This window comes from Protopterus annectens, chromosome 1.part0 (genome assembly GCF_019279795.1).
Source record: "Protopterus annectens isolate FY-2018-M chromosome 1.part0, PAN1.0, whole genome shotgun sequence".
Taxonomy (NCBI): Eukaryota; Metazoa; Chordata; order Ceratodontiformes; family Protopteridae; genus Protopterus; species Protopterus annectens.
The window spans coordinates 1,884,656,849-1,884,679,366 of NC_056725.1; the positions used below are offsets into that span (position 1 = coordinate 1,884,656,849).

A 22,518-nucleotide genomic window follows, 5' to 3' on the forward strand; every position below is an offset into this window, starting at 1 on the left:
AAGAAGTGGAAGGGAAGTGTGTGAGAGAAGCCCAGTGGAAGTGTGAGAGAAGTGGAGTGAGATGTAAAGACAAGTGAGAAGAAGGAAGTGGAGTGTGAAAGAAGAAGAATGAAGAAGGCAGAGTGATGAGAAGCAAAATTAAATTAAAGAAGCGTAAAGAAGCAAGTGGAAGTGGAGTGTGTAAGACAGAAGCGTGAGGCAGTGGAAACAGAGGCAGTGAAGTGTGAAGTAACAGTGTGTGTGTGTGTGAGAGACAAGTGTGTGTGTGTGTGAGAGGCAGAGTGTGTGTGTGAGTGTGTGAGAGAAGTGTGTGAGAGACAGAGTGTGTGTGTGAGAGACAGAGTGTGTGTGTGTGAGAGACAGAGTGTGTGTGTGTGAGAGACAGAGTGTGTGTGTGTGTGAGAGACAGAGTGTGTGTGTGTGAGAGACAGAGTGTGTGTGTGTGTGAGAGACAGAGGGTGTGTAAGTCAAACCTCAAAGAGCGTGCATGTCAGGTACTTGAGCAGGGACTCAAAACATTGGTTAGACCGAGAGGCAGAGAGGATGCGAGAGGTGTTGGCTTGGTCACTCAGCTGAGATCTCAACTCTATACCTGTGCCCATGGGGAGTCTTATTGGGGATCTGGAAAAAGAGGGAGAAACCAGCCCCAGACTGACTGACTGGTCTCTGTGCTTTTAAGGGAAATTGTACTTGATGCAGAGAGCTGCATCTGGAAATTACTGTGTATGTCCTCCCAGTGAACATCCCCCTACTGGTACCAGTGGTGAGGATTAAGGCTTCTTGATTACTGGTCGAGTGGTGGATCGTCAATCACCATGAATATCTGTTTATGGCTAAGACTGTACTCCTTTGGCTAGTCCCTTTTAGGAAGGAATCCATACACATGTTGTAAAGTTCTATTGATCCATCAACAGCACTTCTCAAGTGGTGTATGATTGACAGGAAGAGTTGTAATGTGTTTTCTTTCTTCTCCACTGTTGTGCGACCTCAGAAAAGGTATATTTAAGTTACGGGGATGTGAGGTGATGGGGGTCTTGCTCCGTAGCAAAAATGCTTAACGCTGAGGTTCAGCAAAACTCGTTTTGCCCTTTTTCCATTGATCTGACAGAATGATGTGTCTCGTGTTGTGTTATTCTAAGTCTAGGCAGGTGCTCTTCATGTTTCACTGTTTCAGTCATCACCTGTGGGTTATCCCTGCTGTGGTAGACCCTCGGCCAGCCTGAATACCAGACTCAATGTTTTTCTGTGTCGGCTGCTGTCGCTTGTTGACTGACGTCAGGTCTTCAGTGCTGTAAAGCACGGCAACCGCATTACATCAGTCTTTTTTGCCGTGGAGCCCGTAGCAGAAGCAGTTTGCAAGTGTGCTGGTTGAACGCTACCAGAGCTCGAATTACAGCTGCAAACGTCTAAAGCTAAGTACCCCATTGGGGATCCTTTTTTCTTGCACTAACCGATGTCTGAAAAAGTTAACAGTTGTCTTGCATGTGGAAAGCAGATACCGAGACTTCCATTCATACTGCGTCACTTGTTTAGGCCTGGACCATGATGTCCTCTATTGCCAGTTCTGTGCCCTCTTTAACGCGAGAAACATTCATCGTAGAGCTCTTTATGGTAGACAGACAGGTATTTTCAACAGGTATTTTCGTCTTCTGTCTTCGCATTCTGAAATGGCGTCCGTCAGCCAACAATCCATAGACATTCCGAAAAAACATAGAGATAAAGATAAAGATAGAGGCAGACCATTAAGGCTAAGCCTTCCGACTATGCTACTGCTAAGCAGGTCATCAGTTCTCCGGAATTTAGTGAGGTGCTTTCGCAGCTTCTGATGCCCGATATATCTACGCAGGCCTCTACCGAGACCCTTTTGGAGTCCGGTATGCCGCAGAAATCTTCATTTTCCGAGCCTTTGGTTGTGTCTGCCTTGGTTGCATCTGGAGCCACGACGCAGGCATCGGGTTCTGAGGAGGCCTTTCTCTCTACCGATTCTAGACAAAAAATGACATCTTCTCATCCGACTACCATTTCACTCAGACAGATGGATACTCTTAGGCCAAGAAGCCAGACCACTCCTAGAAAATCTACCTTTGGCCACCATCTTACCCCTGCTCCACCACCCCAAGCCCAAATGCTTAAGATGGTGGAGGATCTAATCTCCCTTATCAGGAGTAGTCAGGCCACAACTTCTAAAAGGAAAAGACACCCTTCTCCTGAACTAATGACAGAGCAGGATTCTGAGGAATCTGATTATTCAGATTTTGAAGAGGAACAACAACTTCTGACTGCTTATGAGGATTCAGATGCAGAGGAATCCATTCCTTCTGCCTCCCCACTAGAAATCCTTCAAACCCTCAGGGAACATTTCCACTGGGAATCTCATGACTTCCTTCAGTCTAAGAAAAGACTAAGAGTTTCTAGACCTGCCCCAGCACAGACCCCTGGTCATACCCCTTATCTTAGAAGTGGTGGATGATGTTTTCCATGAATCCAGCTTAACCCCGGATGCCCTCCCACCTTCTCCCAGTAAACCTGACAGGTATTAGAGTACCGGATTCTCTCAAATATCTGTACAGAAATTCTGCTGCAGACCTCTGGAGGTCATTACACAGGGACCTAAAGGAGCTAAGGCTAGTTCTGCAAGGAATCCTATTCCTTCTGACAAGGATTCCAGAGCTCTGGACAGATGGGGTAAAAAAGTATACACCTCTGCTGCCTTAGCTATCAGAGCACTCAACTGTCAGTTCCATATGTTAAAATATCAACAACACACTTTGGAACCATTAAAGCAAAAGATTTCTACTTTTCCTGACTGTGCCAATTCGAAAGAGTTAGCAGATTTACTGCACTCTACTTGTCAAGTGGCCAAACACTCATTACACTGTAGATATGACGCCCTAGAAGCCTCAAGCAGGGCAGCAGTGTCAGGATCTGTCATTAGGAGACATGCATGGTTGAAGGAACAACCTCTCCCTGGTCATGTCAAGTCTAAATTAATTGATGCACCCTTGGATAAGGACCACTTGTTTGGAGTAAAGGCAGAAGAGGTGCTTAAAAAGATTGAAGACAAAGCAAAATCTATGCAAAGATTTCTTTCAGGTTCAATCTCCTAGTTTCAGCAGGAATTTTCCCTATAAGCACTGGTCCTTTACTGCACCTAGCAGACAGGGGCAAGATAAACTCAGCAAGGACAGACCACCCAGGCCCCTATCCCAGAGACAGCAGAGAACCAAACAGTGGACCACTTCCGCCCCCAAGGCAGGGAGTTCTATGCCATCCTTCTATGGCAAAAACTCTCAATGACTCCCTCTCCCCCTCTGCCCTCCTTTCTCTCACCAAAAGCTAGGAGGAAGGCTCTCCCTCTGCAAAGAAAACTTGCTTTCTGTAACAAAGGACCAATGAGTCTTGAAGATAATTTTTCAGGGATACAAATTCTCTTTCAACCGAACTCCCATTTCCAAGAGGGTACCCAGACTTACCTCCAAATCAGTGGGCAGAGGCATTAAAACAAGCCCAAACTCATATCCCAGGGGGCAGTAGAACCTGTTCCCACATATCAAACAGGAAAAGGCTTTTATTCCAGACTAGTCCTTGTTCCCAGAAAAGAGGGTATTTGGTGCCCCATCCTGGATCTAGCCATTCTGAACACCTCCCTTATGGTCCCCAAATTCAAAATGCTAACTTTGCAGCAGCTGTTGCCTATGCTGACAAAAACTGCCTGGTTAGTGACCCTAGACCTAAAAGATGCCTACCTCCACATCCCCATAAAGAGAATCATTTAGGAAATTCCTGTGCTTCAGAGCAGGCTCACAACACTTTCAGTTCTCTGTGCTACCATTTGGCTTATCTACTGCTCCCAGGGTATGCACCAACGGCTTAGCCCTAGCCTTAACATTTTGCAGACAGAGAAATATACAGATTTACCCTTGTCTGGGATGGCTGCCTCACTCAGGCAGAGTGCAAAGAAAAGCTGTTCCAGGACCTCCTCTTTGTCAAAACCCTCCTAACTTCCTTAGGGTTCACCCTCAACGAGAAGAAATCAAAGCCAATGCCCTCCAGGAGGATCAGTTTCTTGGGAGCACTGCTGGACACAGCATCCCAAATGGCTTTCCTTTTCCAGAAAAGCAGAGCTTCCTGCCTCTCTACTTCACCCAGCTGGCTTCCAGAAGTCACCTTATGACGAGGAAGTTCCTGCAAGCCTTGGGGTATACGGCATCTTGCATCCTTCTAATTCCTCTAGCCAGGCTTCACATAAGAACTTCAGTGGTATCTTAAGAACCTTTGGTGTCTGCACTCTCCACCTCTAGAGACCTCTCTCCCTCTGATCCCCTGTATAAGGGAAGAGTTTCTCTGGTGGGCAGGGACCTGTTGCCAAGAACAAGGGTCTTCCCTTCATCCTCTGCCCTGCTGGGCAGACCATCACCACAGATGCCTCAGACATTGCTTGGGGCACTCACCTAGCAGGCAGGTGCACTCAAGGTCTTTGGGATGCCCAGTACTTTCCCTTGCACATCAACCAGAAGGAAATGTTGGCAGTACAAAAGGCTCAGACAGCCTTTAAAGCCCATCTCATGCTAGGGATTCTCCTTATCAGAGCAGACAACACCACAGTAATGTGGTACATCAAAAATAGGGAGGGACCCAATCTTACCCTCTGTGCAGGCTAGCCATGACCCTCTGGCTGAGAGCCTCCTCCATGGGATTACACCTAATAACCCAATACCTATCAGGGATCAACAACACCGTGGCAGACCACTTAAGCATAAACTTACTGACCCCATGAATGGCAGCTCCACAGAAGAATCTTTTTGCAAGTCACTCAGGAGTGGGGAACTCCAGAGGTGGATCTCTTTGCTTTGCACCTCAACCACCAGCTTAAAAAAAAATTTATTTGCCAGGGAGTATCACCACCTAGCGTGGAAGGTGAATGCCTTGACCTTCCCTTGGAGCTCCCTCTTTGTGCATGCATTCCCTCCTCTGCCTCTTATTCCCAAGGTACTGATCAGGGTAAGGGAGGAGAGGCCAAATACCATCCTCATTGCTCCAGATTGGTCCAGACAGCATTGGTATCCCTTACTGCACAGCCTAACATCACAGCCTCCCAGGCAGCTTCTTCTGATCTCAGACCTCTTGATTCAGGTGGGGGATACTGCATACAGACTTAGACTCTCAAACTGTCACCATGGCTAATGCACTCTAAAAGCAAACAAGGGCCCCTGTTAAGCAAACGGGTTCTAGACATTATCACAGAGGCCAGAAGGCCCAGCACCAGAAAATCTTACGCAGGGAAATGGAAAAGATTCTGCTCCTGGAGCCAGTCCAGAGGGGACAGTTCCTCACAACCTTTCGTCTCTCTTATCCTGGACTATCTAGCGGAGTTACTCAATAGTGGCCTCTCCTTCTCTTCTATTAAAATCCACACCTCAGCCATTTCAGCTGATTTCGATACAGACCAGCCCCTGTTCTCACATCTTTTGATTAAACAATTCCTCAGAGGAGTTTCTAATATCAGACCTCCCAGAAGGCCACCCACGCCAGCCTGAGACCTAAATTATATTTTGGAAAAACTAACCGTACTACACTTCGAACCTGCAGCTTCAGCAGAACTGAAATACCTCTCCTGGAAGACTGCTTTCCTACTAGCTATCACCTCAGCCAGAAGGGTTTCAGAACTTCAGGAACTGATGGCCAGTGAGCTCTTCATCATTTTCCATGCAGACAGGGTCTCCCTGAGGACTAATCCCTCATTTATGCCCAAGGTGGTATCTAATGTGGCTCTCAACCAGGCCATACATCTACCCACCTTCTTCCCTAACCCTCAAAACAAAAAAACAGACATGCACAGGCTGCTCAGATACTACCTGAACTGTACTAAACCCTTCAGGAAAACAGACCTATTCTTCTCAGCTGTGCCCCAGGGGCAGAGGGGAAACCCATTTCCAAGCAAACCATTTCCAAATGGATATCACACTGTATCCATTTCTGTATATTCATACCCATTCCACTAGGGCAGCCTCGACTTCCACAGCATTCCTCAGAGGAGTTCCCATCAGGGACATCTTGGAAGCTGCCATCTGGACCTCTCTCCATACCTTCACAAAGCATTGCCACCTACCTCTTTTCTCTAAGGCTAGGGCAGGATTTGCCTCTGCAGATGTTCTTCGTGTTTCACTGTTGCAGTCATTACACTTGGGTTATCTGCCTGCAGGTAGCCCTCAGTCGGCCTGAATACCAGAGACTTAGTATTTCTGCATCGGTTGCTGTCGCTCCAGGACTGACTGGTCATCGGGGGTATAAAAATAGGCAGCCGACGTCATTACATCAGTCTTTCTTGCTGAGGAGCCCGAAGCAGAAGCAGTTCGCATGAGTGCCGGTCGGCCGCTACCTGAGTTTTCGTTTCAGAATTGAATCATCCTGAAGTCTCTTAAAGCTAAGTACCCCACTGGGGATCCTTTTTTTCTTGCTCTAACCGATGTCAGAGAAAATTAACAATTGTCTCGCCTGTGGAAAGCAAATACCACACTGAGATTTCCATTCTTACTACGTCACCTGTTTAAGCCCAGACCACGACTTACCTCACTGTCAGTTTTGTCCTTTGTTCAACACCCGAACTATTCGTCGTCGGGCCCTTATTGTCACTAAATACTTTCGCTGTCGTTCTACATATTCCGAAATGGCTTCGGTAAGCCATCCGACTACTGATCTTCCGAAAAAAACGTAAGGATAAAGACAGAGACAGACCGCACAGGTCCAAAACTGCAGACGGCGCTCCGGTTAAGCTAGTTGCCAGTTCACCTGTACTCAATGAGGCGCTTTCGCAGCCCCTGATGCCCACTTTGATGGATTCGCAGGCCGCTACCGAAACCCGTTCAGAGTCCGGTGTGCCACGAGACTCTTGTTTGACTATGGAACCTGCAGATGTCTCTGCCTTGGATGGGTCTGGAGTTGCTGTGCAGGCACCGGCTTCTGAAGAAGTTCTTCGCACTACCAATATTCGACACAAACTGACAACGTCTTTCGTTTCTTCAGTTCTGTCTAAAACTACCGAGTTTCTAAGGCCAAGAGTACGAGCTACGTCTAAAAAAACTGATGACCCAAACTCAAGCTCCTGCTTCCTTGCTACAACATCAAATTCTTAAAATGACAGAAGACCTGATTATGCTGATTAGGGGAAGCCAGCCTTCTCCTGCTAAGAGAAAAAGAGACTTGTCTCCAGCAGCTTTAACAGACCAAGAGTCAGACAACTCTGAGGTTTCTGAAATGTGAATACATGCCTTTATCTGCTTGAGGATTCAGATGCAGAGGGATCCATTCCCTCTGCTTCTCCTGCAGAGGATTTTTATTTTGGTGAAACCCTACATACATTTCCACTGGGAATGCCAAGACTATCCACAGTCCAAAAGGAGACTTAGAGAATTTTTAGATTTGCCACAACATAGGCCTTAGCAATACCCCCAGTTCTGGATGTTGTGGATGATGTCTTTATGAAATCCAGTCTAACTCCTGATACTTTACCCCCTGCTCCTAGGAAACCAGACAGGTACTACATAGTTCCTGACTCACAAATTTCTTTTCAAAAACCCTACTGTTGACCAAGAGGTCATCTCCCAGGGGCCTGAAGGTATAAAATCCCACCCCTTCGGACAGGGATGCCAGAGCTTTAGACAGATGGGGTAAAAAAAGTATACACCTCTGCAACTCTCGCCATTAGAGCATTGAATTGCCAGTTTCACATGCTGATGTACCAGCAACATGCAAAAATTAGCTACCTTTACAGACTGTATAGAAAGTAAAGAATTACAAGAGCTTATGCATTCTGCAAGCCAAGTCAGCAAGCATACTTTGCAGTCTGGCTTTGATGCTCTAGAAGCATCTTGCAGGGCAGCAGTCACTGGTGTTCTGTACTGAGAAGGCATGCTTGGCTTAAGGAGCAGGCCTTGCCAGACCATGTCAAATCAAAATTACTAGACGCTCCCAGTCTGTTTGGCACCAAAGCAGAAGAGGTTCTTAAAAAGATGAAAGAAAAAGCTAAATATGTGCAGACAGTCAAAGATTTCTTGCAAGTACAGCCTCCTAGATTCAGTAGGCATTGCCCCTCGAAGCATTGGTCCTTTCCAGCCCCCTCAAGGCCATCCCAAACTAGACCCAGGGGAAACTGACCCCCCAGACTACAGTCTCAGGGTATGCAGAGATATAAGCAATGGAGTGCCTCCACTTCAAAAACAGGGAGTGCTAAGCCACCCCCATACAGAAAGAATTCACAATGACTTCTCAACTCCACTCCTCCCTTCTGCCCAACTGCTCATGCCCCTAGGAGGAAAACTTGCCCATCATGCAAAAAACTGGACCTCCATCACCAAAGACCAGTGGGTCCTCAACATTGTATCCCAGGGGTACAAATTTTACATTTACTCACTGCCAACCCCAAAAGGGTTCCCAGATCTTCCTCCAAACCAGTGGGCAGATTCACAAAACCAAGTTCAATCCCTGCTCTCCATAAGAGCAATTCAACCTGTTCTTGCAGAGCAAATAGGTCAAGGGTTCTATTCCAGACTTTTCCTGGTACCCAGAAAAGAGGGCAGTTGGCACCCAATCCTAGATCTTTCCATTCTAAACACCTTCCTGGTGGTACCAAAATTAAAAATGCTCACCCTTCAGGAGCTTCTTCCTATGCTGGCCAAAGATGCCTGGTTAGCCACCCTAGACCTAAAAGAAGCATATCTGCACATCCCTATCAGAGACTCGTGCAGGAAATACCTACGCTTCAGGGCAGGATCTATGCATTATCAGTTCTCTGCACTTCCCTTTGGCTTATCCACTGCTGCCAGAGTATACACAAAATGTCTGGCTCCAGCCATTGCCTACTGTAGACAGAGAAAAATTCAAATTTACCCGTACTTGGACGATTGCCTGATTCAAGCAGACAGTCAGGAAATACTGAAATGGAGGAGATTTTTTTTTTTGGACAACAAAAGGACTTTTGATGTTTCTAAAACTAATTTAAAGTTTGGGCTTCAATACCTTACTGAGTTATTGGACAAAGGTTTGTCTTTCTCCTCTATAAGGGTTCATCATGCTGCAGCAATTTCTGCTTCTATGACTGTGACCCCACCATTATTTTTCATTTTTTTGTTTCCTTAGATGCAAACCCCAAAATAAAGGGGAAAGGATTTTGCACACACTGGATATATACACACAGACAGTTCTTATATTTTTGAGCAGGAACTAAAGTTCAGGTTCAGTCTCTGTGTGTTTTTTGTTTTTTTTTTTTGGGGGCAAACTGTCAGGGCAAACAAAAAAAAAAACAGATTGGTTTTTCCTGTGTTTGTATTGTTTTCTGTTATTGGATTAGGCCTCATTCACTAGGGGCTACTGCCACTTCTACAGCTTTTAAGGTAGGGCTAAAGATATTTTGAAGCAGCTACTTTCAGTGCATACTTTCTCTAAGCATTACACCTTCCCACTTTTACTTAAATCTCCAGGGCTGATTTTTGCAATTTTTTTACAGGGCATTTGGCGGCTCCTCCTGCTTTATTATTTTTTTGCCCTCCTCCCTTGCTTCTGCTTTGAAGTTCTACTGCAGCAATGTGGATCTTCGAACATCTACATTTATGGTAGGTACAAAACTGTACTTTGCAACACCTGACATTTGTAAAGAACCTTCTAACCTCCCTGGGGTGTACACTGTCAATGAAAAGAAATCAAAACTAGTCCCCAGTCAAAAGATTATATTCCTGGGAGCAAGCTTGGACACAGCATCCCAGATGGCATTCCTTACTCCAGAAAAACAATCCTATCTGACAAGCTACTTCACTAAAATGGCCACCAGTACCCAGCTTTTCGCAAGGAAAATCCTGCAGGCCCTAGGGTCATGGCCTCTTGCATCTTACTAATTCTATATGCCAGACTGCATATGAGGAAACTTCAATGGTACTTAAAAAGTCTTTGATGCCAACATTCTCAGGACCTGGAAACTTGTCATTCCTATCATACCTTGTCTAAGGACAGAGTTTCTTTGGTGGGCAGCAGCATGCAACCACAGCAAGGGACTTCCCTTTACTCAACCCCACTCCGCCCAGACCCTAACCACAGACGTGTCAGACTATGCCTGGGGGGCACACCTGGACAACAAGTGCATTCAGGGCCACTGGAGCCCAAGTCAAATTAATCTGTACATCAAACAAAAAGAAATGCTAGCTGTTCAGCACGCTCTAACAGCTTTCATATCCCTACTCTCCCCAGGACCCCTGCTAATAAAAACAGACAACACCACAGTTATGTGGTACATCAACAAGCAGGGGGGAACCCACTGTTACCCACTCTGCAGGCTAGCCATGGCCCTGTGGAACATGGCCTTGGACATGCAGGTCCATCTGCAAGCTCAATTCCTGCCACACAAACAAAACTCACTGGCACACTTGAGCAGAAATCTCCTAGACCCACACGAGTGGCATTTTAGAGCCCAGCACCTTCAGCCTTCTAATCAAGAAATGGGAGACCCCAGAAGTGGACCTCTTTGCCTCCCCTTGCAATCACCAGCTTAGCAAAGTCTGCACCAGGACACCTCACAGCAGGGCCTGGAAAGTGGATGCCCTATCCTTCAAGTGAGGAAAAACCTCTCAATCTATGCATTTCCCCCTCTGCCTCTTCTCTCAAGAATTTTACTCAAGATAAGACAGGACAGACCAAGGACAGTCCTGTTGCCCTGGACTGCCAACGCCAGCACTGGTATGCACTACTGCGCAGCCTGTCACCGGTGCCACCCTGGCACCTACCCCAGAGCCCAACCCTCCTCACTCAGCAGGGGGGACAGATCTTGCATCTGTGACTGCAAACCCTGAATCTTGCAGCCTGGCTTATTCCTTGAACCCCCGTGACCAGCCTAAGCAAGCAGGTGCTGGTCGTCATTCTTGAAGCCAGAAGACCCAGTACAAGGAAATCCTATGCTGATAAGTGGAAAAGGTATTGCTCCTGGATTCAATCTAAAGGAGAGGGCACAGCACTGCCTTCCCTACCTCTAATCCTGGATTACCTAGCAGATCTACTCCACAGAGGCCTTTCCTTCTCCATTAAGATCCATGCCTCTGCCATCTCGGCTCATTACAACACTGAGTCACCTCTCTTCTGTCACCCTCTCATCAAACAGCTCCTGAGAGGGGCAAACAACTTAAGGCCACTAAGGAGAGCACCCACCTCTGCTCGGGACCTTAATTTTGTACTGGAAAAGCTCACGCTGCTCCCCTTTGAGCCTGCAGTGTCAGCAGAGTTAAAATTCCTCTCTTGGAAAACAGCCTTGCTTCTGGCCATCACTTGATCTAGAAGAGTGTCTGAGCTACAAGCACTTAATGGCTGTGGAACCCTTCATTGTTTTTCATGCTGACAGGGTCTCCCTCAGGACTAATCCTTCCTTTTATGCCTAAAGTGATGTCCAGTGTAGCTCTCAACCAATCTATCCATTTGCCAACCTTCATTAATCCTAAAAATAAAGGGGAAAGGATCCTGCACTCCTTGGACATGTACAGAGACAGCTCAGATTCTGCCTGGATAGGACTAAGCCCTTCAGGAAATCTGACCAGTTACTACTCAGTTTTGCACCAAGGGCAGAGGGGCAAGGCCATTTCAAAAGATACAATTTCCAAGTGGATAGCATACTGTATCACTTTCTGCTACAAACACCATGGGAAAGCAACCCCTCAGGGGGTCAGAACTCATTCCACTAGGGCAACCTCTATGTCTACAGCATTCCTCAGTGGAGTCCCTACCAGGGACATTCTGGAAGCTGCTACCTGGAGTTCTGTACACGCATTCAGGCCGGGTTTTGCAACAGCAGTCCTGCAGGGCATACTAGTCAGCCCAAACTCTCTTTGACTGCCTCCACCCCTTCTTCAGCTTTGGGAATCAACCCAAGTGAGATGACTGCAGCAGTGAAACACGAAGAACATAGTACAGTTGTGTACACTTACCGTAAATGTAGATGTTAGTGTATTCACTGTTGCAGTCCTGGTTTCCCTCCCTCCAGCCCCCTTCTCTCTCTCTCTCCTCTCTGTGTATATTACTCTCCCCTTATAGGAGTATTGGTATTTACTTTTTACTGGTGGTGAGTTTCCCCCCATAGCTTAGCTCCCTTTTGGGAGGCTCCTGACATTTGGGGCAAGAAAAATTGATGTAATGGCATTGGCTGCCTGTTTTTATACCCCCGACAGCCTGACATCAATCTTGGAGTGACAGTAACCGATGCATTCGGTATGGTATTCGGGCTGACTGAGGGCTACCTGCAGGCAGATAACCCAAGTGTGATGACTGCAACAGTGAATACACTCTTAACGTCTACATTTATGGTAAGTGTACACAACTGTACTTTCTGCAGGGCATGCTTACCCATGCCTAGGTCTCTAGCTAATCCTTCCACCCCTCTCCTCAGCTTTGAGAATCCTCCCACAGGTGATGACTGCAACAGTGAAACACGAATAACAGAGTACAGTTGTGTGCACTTAACAAAAAAATGTAGATGTTCGTGTGTATTCACTGTTGCAGTCCTGGTTTCCCTCCCTCCTTCCCCCTTGTATCCTCTTTCTGTAGGGAGACCCAAGCTTCTTATGGTGGCTTTTAGCCACCAGGACCACTTTACCATATTTCCTTGGGATTCTGATTGGTTAGGGCAAGAAAAACTGATGTAATGGCATTGGCTGCTTTACCTTATAGCACTGACGACCTGATGTCAGTCAACAAGCAACAGCAGCCAATGCAGAAAAACAATGACTCTGGTATTTGGGCCGGCAGAGGGCTACCACAGCAGGGATAACCCACAGGTGATGACTGCAACAGTGAATACACTAACATCTACATTTATGGTAACTGTACGTACACAACTGTACTTTCTTTTGTCTGCAGGCAGCACATTTTTTGAGCTGATCATGTTTGCTCTGATGTGAAATGGTTGAGAATGAAGCCCAAATCTTAATTCTAGTATTGCAATTTTTTGTGATCCAGAAAAGGGGAAATGGATGTTCCTACTCTTGTGTCTTAATTTTAGGATTGCCTTTTGCTGACACAAACTTAGTTTTTATGTAGGTAAAACTCAGATTTAGTAGAATCATTTTCCAACAGTTTTATGAAGAAGTTATTCAAAGTTTCCAAACCATCTTTGCCTTCTCCATGTTTACTGATGTTTTAGGTAATGTATAGTGTCTGATACTTTCCATGGGCTTAGTATAAGCAGGTGAACTTAATTTAGGTAAAAAGTCACAAAATAAATGTAAACTATTTTCAGTAGCCATGTATTGCTTGTTGGTTTAATTAAAACTGGTCTAGCTGGCTTGTTTAAATCAGTTTTGCCTTTTTTTTCCTTTTGTGGGAAACGCTCACCAAATAAATTCTTTGATTTTTATTTAGCAAGGAAGGGATTGAGGTTCGAGTAGTTAATCGAAGAGAATATGACGAAGAAACTGTTCGGTGGGCTGATGCCATAATTTCTGCAGGAGGTGAGTGCTTCATTATTATACAGCTTTTGACTTTTTGAAAAGGTAACTAGAAGCAGCATTTTGGATTCATCAGCAGAATAGGCTAAACCACAGAACTTGATGGGTTAGCATGCAGGATTTTAAAGTTACCACTGTCACAGTAATTATGTTAAGCATGTGCTTTTCACTGTCACCATTATTGGTCCATTTTGAAGCGTGTGTCCATTTTTTTAGTAATTTATCTTTTTATGTATGTGTGTATTTATGTTTTTATATATTTATATAAACCTTTCATATGTAGCAATCTTTCAAATTTCTTCAGAAACCTAGAAGTAGTTGTTGAATTACTGAAGAGGTTGGCCTCAGCTTTGTTTTTGGAAAACCACAGGAGGGCTTATGTAAAGTTACACCCTTTTAATTGGATACCACTTTTGGAATGCCACCAAAATACCAAAAAAAAAAGCAAAAAAAAATGAAATGTAACGTACGACTAGTTTCCAGTGTTTATTATTTAAAAAAAAGTAACCATATACAGCCTCCAAACAACAATTGTACACAGAAAAAACAGCAGCAAACCACAGTGATTAAATTAATTAAGCGACTCAGATGACCAGTATGTATAATTCTCCCCCTTTATTTTATATACGTCAGTATTATTTAATTGATCAATTAATGTATGTGGAATGTATTATAAGATACATTAAAGTGTGTTGTCACGCTTGCATGATTTACGTTTTGCACCACTGTATGTGGTGCAGGCAGGGCCAGTTAGGATCTTTGTTCTAATAGTAAACATTTTTGTACAGTCCACAAAGGGGGAGATGACACAAAAGCTGTTTGAAAGTCGTTTTTCTTGCCCTGATGCCACTGATTAGTAAGGGTGGTCTTTAACCTCAGTGTTATCAGCTCATGGAAGGCATTGGAAGTCTCCATAGACTATAATGGTCGCTTGTTGAGCATTCTCGGACACTCATCCATTAAACTGTATGGACTGGTGCTTAATGTGACGTCACCTGGGGAAAACAATTTATTTGGGCTCTGATTTCACAAAAAAAAAAAGTTTGGTAAATATAGACTATGGCAAAATGCATCACAGAATTCAACATACTAGATGCTGCTATACAGTACTTAATTGTGACAAAACACTTCAAACTACTTTGTATAGAATAACTGATGTGATTTATGTATTTTGTTAGAACTGAAACTTGTAACAAGGTTAATGTGAGCTCTGAATAAGGACGTATGTAGAAACTTGAATTGTGATGAAACAGGCATAGAGGGTAGCAATTACTTATTCAGATTTGTCAATAGAAACCTGTAAAACATACCAGGGGACACATTTTCTTCAATTTACACACATACACTACCCTACCAAGGATCAGTTGATTCATTATAGCAGAAAAGCCGTGAAGGACCTTGCTTGACTAGGAACATTTATAGTTCGGTATCAGGCAAATGAACGTGTTTGAAAGGACCTGCTGCTGATAAATACTGACTCGCTTGTATGCAAAATGTAAGAGATTGTGTAAGAAGACAAAATGTGAAGTTAAGCTGTTGTAGATGCAATGATATTTCTCTCTCTTCCTCTGTATTAACCAGTGGGTGCAATGATATTTCTCTCTTCCTCTGTCTAAACCAGTGGGTGCCAGAGTCACAGCAAATAAGGACCTTTCCCTTGATTAACCGAAGGTCTGTGGGTTATGAGCCCATATCACATCCTTGTAATAACATTTCAATACTGACACTGTTGCAGTATGAAAGGAGATGGGATAATGCACATTTGAGGTACTGTCCTTTGGACAAGATATTAAACCAAGGACATAACGTCCTTGGTTTATGGTAGATTCGTTCTTTGAATATTAAAGATCCCGTGGCACATGTACATGGAAGAGTAGCAGAGATTTTTTTTTTTGTTTTTAATGGTGTGTTATCAGTGATAAAGAAAATTAAACATTCAGTACTAAAAAGTTAATATATCTTTAATTGAGGTCTTTTCAGGCTTGTTGGCTGTTGGTGAAGCACCCTCCAAGAGGAAAAAACGCTGAGAGAAGAAGGGAGCCACTTTTGAGATTTTAAGTATTTTTTCTCTGTTTATTTGCTAAGTTTTTCTGCATAGCTGCCTAGCTTGAGCATTTCTGGCTTGTTAAACTTGATTTCTGTATTAGTAGCTGTATTTAGAGCACAACCAAAAGCTGTTTGCTGAATTTCCTGTTTGCACTTAATTTTAAATCGTTTTTTTCTTAAAACTTGCATATTTTCTGTCCTTGACCTAGCACTCTTGTGTGGGGTCATTTACTGCACTGTTATAACTTGATATTACTTGTGAACCTCTGCTATCTCTGTAAAAAAACAAAAAAAAATCTTGCTTTTTCCCACTTTTCTGAGAGTTAAAAGTTCAGTTACAGGCTTGCTGTTCCTGAACTGTTTGAAAGTTTCTGTGAGGCCATTTTGCTTGGGCTGAAGGAGGGTCTCTGTGTTTATCAGTGGGAGTGACTAACATTGAGCAGCTTCCCTGCCCCCGGAGGTGGTTACTGACTTGAAACTGTAGTTTTATTGGCCACTAGGGGTCATTTCCATAACTCCTTCATCTTCCTCTCTTAAAACCTAGTTGCCTCGTGGTTTGTTTCAGGCTTGTTGGCTGTTGGTGAAGCACCCTCAAGAGGAAAAAAGCTGAGAGAAGAAGGAGCCACTTTGAGATTTTAAGTATTTTTCTCTGTTTATTTGCTAAGTTTTTCTGCATAGCTGCCTAGCTTGAGCATTTTCTGGCTTGTTAAACTTGATTTCTGTATTAGTAGCTGTATTTAGAGCACAACCAAAAGCTGTTTGCTGAATTTCCTGTTTGCACTTAATTTTAAATCGTTTTTCTTAAAACTTGCATATTTTCTGTCCTTGACCTAGCACTCTTGTGTGGGGTCATTACTGTTATAACTTGATATTACTTGTGAACCTCTGCTATCTCTGTAAAAACAAAAACAAAAAAATCTTGCTTTTCCCACTTTTCTGAGAGTTAAAAGTTCAGTTACAGGCTTGCTGTTCCTGAACTGTTTGAAAGTTTCTGTGAGGCCATTTTGCTTGGGCTGAAGGAGGGTCTCTGTGTTTATCAGTGGGAGTGACTAACATTGAGCAGCTTCCCGTGGTTACTGACTTGAAACTGTAGTTTTATTGGCCACTAGGGGTCATTTCCATAACTCCTTCATCTTCCTCTCTTAAAACCTAGTTGCCTCGTGGTTTGAGTTTCAGGCTTGTTGGCTGTTGGTGAAGCACCCTCCAAGAGGCTGAGAGAAGAAGGGAGCCACTTTGAGATTTTAAGTATTTTTTCTCTGTTTATTTGCTAAGTTTTTCTGCATAGCTGCCTAGCTTGAGCATTTTCTGGCTTGTTAAACTTGATTTCTGTATTAGTAGCTGTATTTAGAGCACAACCAAAAGCTGTTTGCTGAATTTCCTGTTTGCACTTAATTTTAAATCGTTTTTCTTAAAACTTGCATATTTTCTGTCCTTGACCTAGCACTCTTGTGTGGGGTCATTTACTGCACTGTTATAACTTGATATTACTTGTGAACCTCTGCTATCTCTGTAAAAACAAAACAAAAAAAAATCTTGCTTTTTCCCACTTTTCTGAGAGTTAAAAGTTCAGTTACAGGCTTGCTGTTCCTGAACTGTTTGAAAGTTTCTGTGAGGCCATTTTGCTTGGGCTGAAGGAGGGTCTCTGTGTTTATCAGTGGGAGTGACTAACATTGAGCAGCTTCCCTGCCCCGGAGAGGTGGTTACTGACTTGAAACTGTAGTTTTATTGGCCACTAGGGTCATTTCCATAACTCCTTCATTTGTCCTCGGAGGAGTGGTTTAGGGCAGTGACTTGTGGTTTGTTGGCCAATTTGGGTCATTTCCTGTCTTATCCAGCCCCTGCTATAAAGCACGCTTTAGCGATTTAGCTGAGTTGCTACTGTTGCACACTAGAGGCGCGCCCGTAAGCAGGTTTAAACTATTCGGCTACCTAAAGTCCACTCTTCAAATTTTCCTTAAAACTACCTTCCTCGAACTATACTACTGATCTAATCAGCGTATCCTATAATTAAAAAGATCATCTCTACTTGACTCCAAGTAGACTATTCTCTATCTGTTAAACATAGAACTTGCTCCTACAGTACTTATTACCTTGATACGGCACTCTTGTCATAGATAGTACCCCAAAAGGCAACCCCCATTTCTCGGTCACCCGTCCCGGAATCTTTTTAAAGTTTTTTGTCTATTCCTTCTAGCATGTCGAGGGATCAGTTGCTAGTGTCCTCTCCTGCTCAGCTGGTGAACCTGGGAATATTGAGGCAATGTTACAATTGCCTCATGTACCTGAACAACCCTCTCCTCCTCCCACAAAACACAAATACATGCGAGAGATGCAACTGCGGCCAAACTGGAGGCTGAGCTCTCTCAACATAGGACTGGCAAGACCAGTCAGGAGGAGAAGGTTACCACACACACTATAGACCCAGTCTCACATATTACCATTACAACCTCAAATCATACACATAAACACACAAAGACATACTGGAGGCTCTGATCAAAAATCTACCAAAACAGCAGAGGCCACCAAAGCAGACACCCAAACAACCACCACCTCAGAACACAACACCTGCAACACATAGACCTCACAGTCAGAGTGTCAAACAGTCACAGCCCTTAAGGCCAAACACAATGCCAGACACACTAGTCATTGGTGACTCCATAGTCAGACACACTGACTGAGTAAGGAGAAGGTCACAGTAAGCTGCCTGTCGGGCTAGAATCCGCCACATACTCAGGTCTCTCAACAGCAGGTACAAATATGATTCAGTCATTGTCCACGCTGGTGTAAACGACCTGAGGACTACATGAAAAGAGACATTGAGGAGCTCTCTGATTATGTAGCCCAGACAGGTATGACCCTGACCTTGAGCAGTATCCTACCTTCACCAAGAATGATGCCACAATACAGAGATAAGATGATCAGCTTTAACAATTGGCTTAAACACTGGTGTCATTCAAAGGGGATCCAGTGTCTGTCTGCCTGGGATGACATGCTGGACGAGCCACGCTGCTTAAGGGCGGCTTGCACCTGTCACCCTGGGATTCGGATATTGGCAAAGGCTCTTGCCACCCCATAGTGCCTTTTTAGGCAAGGCTCAAATTCTAAACCTACCACCCTAGAACACAAAAAGGAAAAAACTAAGGGTAATGCTGCTCAATGCCAGAAGTCTAAATCTCAAAATGCACGCATTGAGGCCCTTCTCAGTATGGAGAACATCGATGTCTGTGCTGTGACAGAAACCTGGTTCAAGGCTCCTGAGAGCACCCGGCTATCAGGTTTTACCTCATATCATGCGTTCCGCCCCAAAATCTGGACAATACCAAGAAAGGAGGGTATCCATATTCATCAAGGACACCCACACCTCAAGACTGGTGGCAGCCTTCGATGCATCGGAGACCATCCAGGTGCAATTAACCATAGGCAAGACTGCTCTGCAAATTGTAGCATGTTACAGGCCACCCTCACAAACTCAGGAACCTCACATGGCCTTCCTGAAAACACTAGAGGATAAATGTATCACCAAACACCATCATACTAGGTGACTTCAATTACCCTAATATAGACTGGGAACACTACTCAAGCCCAAACACCCTAGCCCAAAAGTTCCTGGAATTCATAAACTCAAATGCCATGGAACAACTAGTCACCATCCCCACAAGAGGAGATAACATACTTGATCTCATCATCACGAACATGGGAGCACAATGTTCAACACCGAGGTGTACCCTCACTGGTGAGATCAGACCACAAACTAATCTCGCTGGAGGTCCTCATCCCACCCCACCTGAAATAAAAAGACCACAGTAAAGAACTTCTCAAAAGCCGACTTCACACTTCTAAAGACTAGTGTGGTCTCCTTTAAGGGAAAACAGTACTCAAGCCGCTGAATCACTTACAAATGCCTTCTACCAGCACCTGCAGGACTGCATGGATAAGGCAATCCCAAGCAAAACAAAGACTCTTTGTACCAAAGGCAAGCATCCAGTCTGGTGGACCCCAGCCATAAACAAACTCTACAACAAAAGGAGGAAGCTACTACAAGATAGAGCAAAATCCTTAAAAGGTAAGACACCCTTGATCACTATAAGTAAAAACTAAGAGCTCTCATAAAATCATCCAAAGCAAATTTGAGAGAAAAATAGCTAAAGACTCAAAAGACAATCATAAGGCCTTCTTTAGCTATGTTAGAAACCTGGGAGGAAACTCCCAGATATGCTCAGAGCTAGTTCAAAATGATGTGAAGATTACTGATCCTACAGACATTGCCAACATACTGGCTGACAGGTTCAGTGCAAACTTCTCCCCCTCCCCAAAGGAGATATCTATACCAAGCGATTGCAGCCCCGAAACATCTCCAGCGCCCAAGTGAGAACTGCTCTCTCCAAAGCAAAAAACACAGCATCCATGGGACCTGATGGTGTCCCCGGCTGTGTGCTCCATGAACTCAATGAGGAATTAAACCCACAGCTAGGACAGCTGTTTAATCAAAGTCTTACCTCTGGATCACACTCCAGGGGGGAGTGCCTGCAACTGTGGTACCACTTCACAAAGGCGGTGCCTCCACCGACCCTGTAAATTACCGGCCCATTAGCTTGACAAGCCTTATCTGCAAAGCCATGGAGAGGATCATAATGGACCTCATAAATAAAGACATAGGGAATTTGCAGACTTTGGATCCAACCCAGGTTGGCTTTGTCAAAGGCAGATCATGCCTTTTAAACTTGGTTGACTTTTTCGAAACAGTCACCAAAGCCATTGATGAGGGAAAGGCAGTCCATACAGCCTACCTCGATCTGGCTAAGGCCTTGATACAATACCCCATTGTATCATTGAAAAACTCATCAGCTTAAATGTCAACCCATACATCACAAGATGGGTTGCAAACTGACAGAACCCACAGGGTCAGAGCTGCTGGCGCCATGTCAGACTCAAAGCCTGTCACAAGTGGTGTCCCACAGGGCTCAGTCCTGGGCCCACTCTTGTTTGGCATCTACTTTTCCAGTACAAGCAAACACAGGAGGGTTATGGCTGACAAAGTTTGCAGATGACTGCAAACTGGGCATCTGACACAGATATCCTTCAGAAGGGTCTCACAGAAGCGGATAACTGGTGCCAGAGCCACGTTAAATGCCAAAAATGCATAGTCATACCCTTAAACAAGGTTACCCCTAGCTACCAAATAGGTGGCAATCCACTGAGCACAGAAGAAGTTATCAGGGACCTGGGGACCCAGGTTGATAGTAGTCTGTCATTCGACACCCATGTAGCTAAAGTAGTTAGGAAGACCTTCTACATTGCCCACCTTATCATGAAGGGATTCTCATCTAGATCAAGGGAGGTCATAGTCTCCTTTACTCATCACTCATCAGACCAATGATTGAGTACAATGCCCCATTCGGAATGTATCTGACCCGACACTTGCAGCAGCTGGAGAGGCCACAAAAGTTCCTCACCAAAAGGATAAAGGGTCTCAAAATCTGTCCTATGCTGCCCGACTGAAAGAACTCCAGCTCTATTCTGCTCAGAGGTGACCTTTGCCTAACATACAAGGCCATGTCAAACCCAGATTTGATGAATATGCTTCACCTCAAAAATCTAGATCCATCAGAGCCAGAGACTTAAACCTCGACACGGGCTATTAATAGGGCGTGACGGATAGATTCATCACCCAAAGACTCCCTATGCTGTGGAACAAAATCCCGTACATGTGAGGCAGAGCATGGCCTTGTTCAAGAGAAATCTTGACCAATGGATGGGAGATCGCAGATATACCCCAGGGATTACCTCAGTGTCACTGCACAGAAAAATAATGGGTATAGTTCCCCATACTAAAGGGGTGGCCTAAATGCCCTCGGGCAGATAGCCTAGTATGAACCTATGAACCTATGAACCTAATGCAGCTCCACTCTGCTTTCAATAGTTCATTTAAACTGTCAAACAACTCTTCTCACTTTTCTTGAATTCCTTTACTAACATAAATATTTTCCTGTTCACGCCAAAATACATTTTACATTCCAAATGCTCTGTTAAATTGAAAAAGAAATAAACCCTTTTGTGCACTTTTACTCTCTCTTGCTTTCCATGGATTAAAACAAAATATCTTGTTAAACATACTCTGAAAAAAGGCATTTTCTTACTCAAGAATTTCCTTTCAAATAACGAATGTGCACACATTTAAATAATATATTATCTTTACTTTCTTCTGAGTTGCAGTTGGGCTTTAGCCTATATATTCTCAGATAACCATGTGTTATCCTATATAATCTGTAATATTTTTCTCATGTATGTTTAATGTATTCCTCTTATTTTTGCCAGATTTCTACAAACAGAATCCATGTAACTGTATAACATAGTTTATAACGTAGTTTCTTTTTACTATCCTTGATTATTTCACATGCCTGAATTCTCATATTTGTAATTTTATGCCACGTTTTAGTCCACCCCATCTGAGTTGTTGTGTTCATTTTTTAAACACTTTCTGTGATTTTCATTCATTCCATCTTCATAAATTACTGACTGTTGGCCTCCTTTCTTTTCAAGCATCCTAAACCATAGTCTACTTTAGAACAAAATGTGGGTAGATTATCTTCTCGGAATGCTTGAGCGTCTTTCGTGCATATCTTGGTGAGTATTCCGATGGTGCAAGGTTAAGTATGAGGAAGTTGCATTTGTGTCTTAGGAACTTGTAGGCTCAGGAAGGAACTCCACTGGATATTTCATTCTTCTGGTTCCTTCTGCTGTTAAGGAGATTGAGTGGAAGTGTATTAAAGGAGTTGCTTAAAGCTGGAAGCTTTCTTGGGACACTTCATTTGCTAAATAGTGAAAACTGCTTAGTAATGGCATTAATAATTGGTTCAAAGTTTTGTGTTACTAGAAAGATAAAGGTGCCATTTGGATGTTTAGTAATGAAGGAAATTGACTGTGTTCTATTAGCTGAATATTTTGAAGATGTAGCTTGACGAGCAGAATGAAGTTGTTCCATGTTGGCTCCGAGTAACCA

The 22,518-nt window shown here is 44.0% G+C and overlaps 1 protein-coding gene across 1 annotated transcript in view; it reads left to right on the forward strand.

The window, feature by feature from the left end:
* Positions 1–22,518, forward strand: part of NADK2 (NAD kinase 2, mitochondrial) — a 1,215,936-nt gene that overhangs the window by 373,908 nt on the left and 819,510 nt on the right. Inside the window, exon 3 of the mRNA XM_044069966.1 lies at positions 13,387–13,475. Coding sequence (XP_043925901.1) covers positions 13,387–13,475 — 89 coding nt within the window. The remainder of the gene's footprint in view (positions 1–13,386; positions 13,476–22,518) is intronic.